The sequence below is a fragment of the Anarrhichthys ocellatus genome, unplaced genomic scaffold, assembly GCF_004355925.1.
Source record: "Anarrhichthys ocellatus isolate YVR2014 unplaced genomic scaffold, GSC_Weel_1.0 scaffold40, whole genome shotgun sequence".
Taxonomy (NCBI): domain Eukaryota; kingdom Metazoa; phylum Chordata; class Actinopteri; order Perciformes; family Anarhichadidae; genus Anarrhichthys; species Anarrhichthys ocellatus.
The window spans coordinates 718,870-726,571 of NW_022280070.1; the positions used below are offsets into that span (position 1 = coordinate 718,870).

Sequence of the window (7,702 nt, forward strand, 5' to 3'; positions counted from 1 at the left end):
GGGGGGGGGGGGGGGGGGGGGGGGGGGGGGGGGGGGGGGGGGCAGTGCGGCAGATGAAACAACACAAGAGTGACACGATAAACGGCAATGATGACGGGTGATGAGGCAGCGTCGGCAGCATGCCTTTTAAGTTACGTTTAATGCCTCAGGCAGCTGGGTAAACTGACTTTTAAATAGAAAAACTGCCTTGACAGATACATGACAACGCTGACAGGTAATGACAGACAGAGGAAAAGGTGCGACATGTGCCCTTACCTGGGTTAATCTCACGGTAGTTGCCGATTCCATAGGCGTCCACAATGTTTTGGAAGCCGGAGGTGAACTTGTTCGTCTTGTTAAAGGTAGGTGGGGTCTGCTTAGACTGCATCCTATTGAGGATGGAAGGCACGGTGGAGCCGCTCTTCTCCTAAAGCGCAGAACACAGTGTCATGTAACACAGGACGACGACACACGCTCGGTTTTTCTTTCAAAGACCTGAACTACAAGTGCAGTGCAACCGAAACTTGCGCGAGGTGTATGCCGTCACCATGACCATTTGGGATTGCACAGCTGAATAAATACACCACAGTTGTCACCTTGAATAATTTGTATTTGAGTACACACAAAAGCTTGAGTATACTGCAAACACCCCGTCTGCACTGACATAGTTCAGACCTTTGTGTGTTTCAAACCACGGCTCTGCTGCATTGAATACACGACCAGGTGAACTTGAGCTACTTTCTAAGAATAAAAAGGGAGGTCTTGTCTGACGGCGTCGTCAGATCTGAACTAAATGGCGAGTACTTTCCTTAAACTCAGTTACTCACCGTCCCCCTGCGCAGAGCAAACTGGATGGAGTCCATGTCAGAGACGGGACACCACACCTCAGCGATCAGACACTTCTGAGTGACGTCGATGTTGCAGAGGTTGAGGGTGTGGTAGACGGCCTTCATCTTCCTCACCTTGATGAACCACACTCGGACCGTCTTAGCCGCAGCTTGCAGGACCCGCTGCCTGTGATCCTCGGTCTGGTTCAGCACCTTCGGAGGGAGGCAAGAGTAGAGGTGGCCGTTGGTCGGAATGAAATCATATATCGATATGACTGTATTAGAAGTGATATTTGTCTGACATCCGTCTCACGTCTGTCACAGTCATTGCTGCCTATCTTGGCCATTTAAAAATAGATTTTGAATCTCATTGAGGCTTTTCTGGTTAATAACAAAATAAAATCTGCGGAAAGATCAACATCATCTTTACAGTTCAGTTGGCGCCAAAAATGTCGAGACAAAAAGAAACACCTTTTCCTGCCATTTTGGTGAACCCTGAGCTTTTCTATGAACTACAAGCGGATCTGAGGACGAGAAAGCCATTATTCTCTTCATCAGGAATGACAAACTTAATGTTTACCCACTGTACTATTAGAACTAAAATGCTATGAAAAGACATTTCTCATCCGTAAATCCATCTATACAAAGTCAAAGCTATGTGAATAATAATGTCCATGAATCAGAAAAGGCTGCTAAACATAGCAAACATTCATCATACATTCCCATTTAATGGTGTGAGCAGTGAGTCCCATGTTAAAGAGCAACAGGCTGTCTAATCCATTAGGTGTTCCCGAAAGAGATGCAAGATATTCCCAGGTATGCTGCTGTATGACTCACATTTAAAGCCGAGTCCCATGATCAGCAAATAGCAGGATATCTAAGCTCTGCACTCTCCGCCTACAGGCGCAGTCTCGCCTGCTGTCGAGAGGCTTAATGGCCCACCCATAGCTGACTGCTGTCCGAATAGTATTCCTCATTCAGCCCCTCATGCCCACGTAGCGACCAGCTAAACAAAACAATCCACATTCCCCGGACGGTGAAGCCGTGAGACTGTAACATGCGAGAGATTTACTTCTAACAGACTGCAGCGAGTACAACAAATGTGATCTCTGTGATGTGTGGGTTGTGTGCGTGTGACATGATGTAAAACACCCATATGGGCAGACGTATCATCACGTGAATTTGGTGAAATTTGCAAAGCTAAAGGAAGGAGGATGCGATGATTTCTGAAGTCGTGTCGTACCTGTATTAAAAAGAAGTTGGAGGGAAACAGATGTTATCAACGCGATTGGCAAAGCACATAGTATCTGTCATTAGAGTGACAAGAGCAGTTGTGATTGCCTTCCACATCTCATCGTGTACGTGAACTCTATGAGCCGTCACTCGTGCAACCTGAATGAAAATGTACGTCTTGTAAATCTGGCTTCGAGTCAAGACAAGAGAATAAATGGTTGAGCGTGTATGTGTTAGACGTCTTGTGAAATTTCCTCTACAGACGCTTTCCAGTGGATTTCTAAAGAACTCTTTTGCTGATGAGGCAGAAACAAAGAAGAGGGAAGTAACTGATTCAAGTGTATTTTTTTCCTGTGTTAAATGAGTCGACATTGTGTAGCTGTTTTCCCTTTTTTTTACCATTTGCAGGTCATCAATGCGTGCGTTCACCCCTGCCAGCATCTCTCTCCTCTCCTGGGATGTTTCTGGACACGGGTACAAGGTTGCTCTGAACCTGAAGACGGATGAAAAAGAAGCGCTTATAAAAAAAAGAAATTTAAAAAAAAAAGGATCCGTTGGCCGAGAACACTTCCTAAAAGTGCGCTCAACGTTGGCGAGTCACGTACCCCTCGCAGATCTTCTTGACCCGATTCTTGAGCTGGTCTCCCTGGAAGAAGATGATGAAGACCGACTTGTGGACCTGGTCGCTCTGTGGGAACATCAGGACTTAATAAATCACTGAAACCGGCGTTAGCGTCCGACCCACTTTCACAAGACATCGGTGCCGAGACAGTACTGACCGTAGTTGGGTCCTCCAGAGGATCTTCAATGTCCGCCTGCCTCAGGAACACGTTTCCTCGGCAAACCCTCCACAGCATCCTCTCGAAGGTGGGAATGCGTTCCCTGCCAATGACTCCAGCCACAAATCTAGAACAGAGAGAAAGCTTCGGTCACAGTTGAATTACAGAAAAGCTATAATTATCAAATGCTAACAATGTCTCCTATTTTATTTCTATATTTCATATACCGTACATAGATCCTTTCTTATGTTTTAAAGCCTGGGTCATTGCTTCTGGAATAGGCCTTATGTGAATGATAAGCAACCTGAATTACTTGCTCGACAAAAGATTTAAAAAAACCTCTTCTATAAGTGCCTTTCAGTGAGACCGGATGGCCATGTTTTGTGCGTCTATTCTTCAGCTCCGTCTTAAGGAAGAGCTGCTCTCCGTGATAACACGGACTGAAATGTCTCCACTTTAATAAATCACATCTGTGAATGTGCATTGCGAGTAGATTTAAGGGACCTGTGTTGCCTGATTAAGCTGGGCAGCCTGAGCCAGTGTGTGCGAGGTGATTGGCTGGTTGTTGTTTTTAATACACAGACGGCAGAAGTGCAGAGAACAGAAATCTCCTTAATCCTTTTGAATGAGGGAAGAGAAAAAGCAGACTCACCCCAGTCTGAGCGGAGCTATTCGGTGGGGCTCATTGGGGTCCAAGAGGGTGTTGGAATCGTCCAGTAAACTGGGATCCTCCATCTGCATGAGAGTCGGTTCATTTTCACATGAATGTTGAGATTTGGACAGGAGAACAGCAAAGAGCCAGTGTTTGTTTTTCAGCATAGACGGTGACTTTTCTCCAGTTAATGAATAAACAGCTGTGTTTTTGGCTCAATGATTCACCTCAATTAAAGCCCACAACAACTTGTAAAAGATGACTTAGCGTTGTGTGTCAACACAGTTTTACATGTGAAGGCAATCATGTGGAATTGATGTTGGGCAAAGGTGGGCAGGCGAGGCTTTGCTCCGGAAAATTAATTTAAAAAAAGAAAAAAGTATTATACAGCAGTGGAATTACAGCTTATTAACTAATGTGACTGGCTAGTGTAAATGAGCCAAGACCATGTGAGCAACTAAGCAGCAATAAATGCTCCATTGTGCGTGTGTGTGTGTGTGTGTGTGCGAGATCATAGCAGACAGCTTTTCAGCAGAATCTGAATTACACCAAAGCAAACCAGAAGTGTCTGCCTTTAGACTAATACATTAGTAAGTAGTAGTAATATGAAATAGTTTCCCAAGATGTATTTGGCAGTTTTAGATGTTACAATAGTGGCGATTAACAATTCTAAAAATAAAAGCACAACTTCTCTTTACGAGGCCGACGTGCACAAGTCAAGCTGACCTCGTCAAAAAACTGCTGCGTGCGACGCAGGATGTGCTTGAGCTCGGTCAGCTCCAGGAAGTTCTTCTTCAGGGCTTCTTGGTTGGTGTTGATTTCCTTCAGCTCATTCTCGAGCTTCTCAAACGTGGCCTGCGTTGAGACATACAGAGGGGTCAGCAGAAGGATGCGCAGAGAGAGCTCACTGTTTATCTTTAAGGGGGGGGGGGGGGGTGGGGGGGAGAGAGAGAGAGAGAGAGAGAGAAAGAAAGAAAGAAAGAAAGAGAGAGAGATCACCTCCAGGTCGATCATGTCTCTTGGGACAGGGACTTCCGGGTTCTCTCCTGTGTCAACCATCGGGATGTTGGCCTTCTTTATTTCTTTCTCCACGAATCCTGCGAGAAAGAAGTAACAAGGATAAAAATAAAAAAAAGACGCATACAGGGTGGAAAATACAATCCTTAAAAAGTCTTGTGTGGTTAAGGAGACTGAGCAGCAGCATTTATTTCCACACAGGGCTCCGGTGATGGCAGTGGAGGACATTTGTGAGCTCACTTACTCAGTTTGCGATCCATCTCCTCACATCGTCGTACTTCATTGACAAACTTCCGTTGGAACACATTCACATCAGGATTTAGCTGCACAAAAAAATAAAAACACAAGTGAGGGTCACACACCAGTACATGGATGTTTACAAAGAACACACACTTACATCAGCAACCCAAGCTGCTCCAATATCAATTATTGAATGATGTGCTCAAATTCTGCTTACTTATCCATTGACTACCTTATCAATAATATAGTCTTTTATGAAGTGTAATCCGATGAAATTGTTAAGATGCCACTGGTGGTGCACAGACCTACTCTGTTCCAGCCCATCCTATATTCTAGCACAAAGCTTCCCTCAGGGCTCGTCAGGAATGGGCTTCCTCATGTGTGGAATGAGCGGGTCAGCTGTGAGCACATGATGAACACGACGCTGAAGGCATGCACTTGCTCAGCGAACATCACTGACGGGGTCGTTTTTTTTTGTTGTTTTTTGAACACAACGCTGACTTCCAAGCATGAAAACGGCAGATAATAAAAGCAATCAGGATTCAGAGGACAGCAGAGCAACAGTAGACTTACGTCACGGAACTGCACCATCCCGATCTCGCCCAGCTCGCTGACACAACAGTAGGCGGCCTCTGACTGGAGGAAGAGCTGAGCCAGCGTCATCTCCTCACTTCTGAAGAGTTCCCCCATGTTGCTGAAGGATGGGAGCGCTCTGCACCCCTTAGAACCAAACGGGAACCTCTGGAAACTGAACATCGATATATACGGGCGATTAGTCGGCGAGACGTGAGGGATCGGAGAAGATCCACATTCTACACGTTTCTCTGCATGGCACCCTGGTGTCAAGACCACTAATGAGGGAGGCCTACGTCAGCTCGGTGTTAGTTTAGCACAAGTGTGACAAAAAGAGAAAAATAAACCAGCTTGCCCCTCGTGCTGATCTCATGATAGGTGAAGGAATGTTGTTACACTCACAAAGTGAACCATCGCAATTAAGGGATGTAAAATTTGATATATAATTTCCATTGTGAATACAAGTTAAAGATTAATAGTTAATCTCGTTGGAATGCGGTTTACGCAATAGTTGTCATTTGACACTAAAAGGTGAAGGTTTTCTCAGACTAGCTAACCAGCACAGCTTCGTGCTGCAGAACCACCACAGGGCTTATCTGTGGATTACAAGGCATCACGTGACCAGCAGCTCTCGTAAGCCTCACTTCTCACACTGCCTCAAAGCAAAGGGCACATCCACTGGTTCAGCGTTAACACAGCAAAACAGGTTTAAATAACACCACGAAACCTGACAAAACTAACGATTCACAGCTAAGACTATCCGTATCTATGTCATCGATTAACAGACCGGGTATCAAACCCTTTTTGTAACTAGTTTAGCGACGTTACCCAGTCCGATAGTTACAGTTAATGGCTAACCAACATTAACACGACACTGTCACATCTAACAGGGCAGCGATCCTACAACTATTAACATCACGTGATGCAATAATTTAGCATAGACACACAATCACAGACTAAATCATTAGCGTCAACGGTATTGAAAGTTAGCAAAGAGAACAGTAGCTAGTTGACGGGTGCTAGTTAGATTAGCAAGCATTAGTTAAAGTGCAATTTAAGAACACGATGACATTATACAACAGAAAAGTAATAGCAGGGGTTAATATTTACTTATTCTGACATCATGTTGTCAGTTATCTCACTTATATTACTGTTAACCTGTCTCAGTTAAAAGAGAATGTGGGGCGAAGAAGAGAGCTAACGCTAACTTAGCGCACCTGTTGATCAATATTTGACGTAGCCCACATTAATAACAACACCAACGCTGGAGGAGTTTATGTAATTAATTTGCCGTATGAATAAACAACAGTGTTCTTACTGTTAAAGCGGAGCTTCAGTCTCTCTCCTCCTTGGTTTCCTTCCTGGTTTCCTGTGCTGTTTGTTGTGGACTGGTGGTGGTCGGTACCTCACAGCTGACAGCGCCTCTTCTTCTTCTTCTTCTTCTACTGTCTTTGAGGTTTTACAGCAGTTTACTGCCTTAACGCCTCGTTACTGCCTCCTACTGGACATAGCATTCCTTAATAATGTAGGGGGTACTTTGCTCATAAATAGACAATTTAAATTTCACTACACTACTATAATAATCAGACCATAATTAGACCGAAAAGAAAAACAAAATTGAAAATGATCATTTAAAATTGTAAAGAGCAATAGAAATATGAAAAGGGAATCAGAATTGAATATTGAAATGCATAAATGGAATAGATGTATATAGATATTTTTTATTTAATTTTTTGTACTTTTTGCATTTGTCAATTTTAATTTTTTCATGGCATTTGCCATTTGGCTACGGCTAGGGCGCAGAGAAAACTAATGGACAACAGGGGGCACTGATACTGCCATAGAGCACAATAAGTTGTGGTTTGCAGCTCAGTATGTACAGAAACCATGAGGAAAACCACTTTTCCAGTTATTGGCATTTGTTTATAGGTAGTCAAAAATAATGCCGGCATCAAGAAGCATACTGCAGGCCGTCCCTTTCAGATTTATTTGGGATAACTGGAGAAAATATAAACCAAGCCAGACTCAAATGGCTCAAAGCAGTGGTGGTTAACGTGAAAGCGCGGGTGATGACATTGAGTGTGTTGAAGCTGCAGCAGGAATGTGTCGCCCTCATTAGAGTGTAGCAGGTGGCTAACTTATTGGATAAATACAGTAGCCACACGTCGTCACAGGAAGTCAATTTCAATCGAATTATTTTAAATTGACGATAATTTGTTATTTAACACAACAACTATACGTAACCTTGACAGCGGTTGACGTTATGCTAGCTGGTTGTAGCTCACTGGGTTGTGGTTCAACACTTTTCTGGATAAGGTCTTCCCATCCTTGTGATAGGCCTCCAATTATTGCTTTAATGTATGTTAGTAATACCGTCTATTCATTATCTAACAAATGAACAA

General features: G+C 43.9%; 1 protein-coding gene across 3 annotated transcripts in view; it reads right to left on the bottom strand.

Moving 5' to 3' along the window:
* The window catches only part of atp6v0a1a (ATPase H+ transporting V0 subunit a1a), a 13,065-nt gene extending 6,337 nt beyond the window's left edge, over positions 1-6,728 (bottom strand). For all 3 annotated transcript variants that reach the window (XM_031867917.1, XM_031867916.1, XM_031867915.1), the window contains exons 1-11: positions 6,619-6,728; positions 5,301-5,475; positions 4,732-4,810; positions 4,470-4,567; positions 4,197-4,325; positions 3,471-3,553; positions 2,819-2,945; positions 2,645-2,727; positions 2,439-2,532; positions 807-1,019; positions 256-406 (exon numbers count right to left, since the gene is read on the bottom strand). In XM_031867917.1, coding sequence (XP_031723777.1) covers positions 256-406; positions 807-1,019; positions 2,439-2,532; positions 2,645-2,727; positions 2,819-2,945; positions 3,471-3,553; positions 4,197-4,325; positions 4,470-4,567; positions 4,732-4,810; positions 5,301-5,417 — 1,174 coding nt within the window. In that variant the 5' untranslated portion in view covers positions 5,418-5,475; positions 6,619-6,728. The remainder of the gene's footprint in view (positions 1-255; positions 407-806; positions 1,020-2,438; positions 2,533-2,644; positions 2,728-2,818; positions 2,946-3,470; positions 3,554-4,196; positions 4,326-4,469; positions 4,568-4,731; positions 4,811-5,300; positions 5,476-6,618) is intronic.
* Between the last annotated feature and the right edge of the window lie 974 nt (positions 6,729-7,702).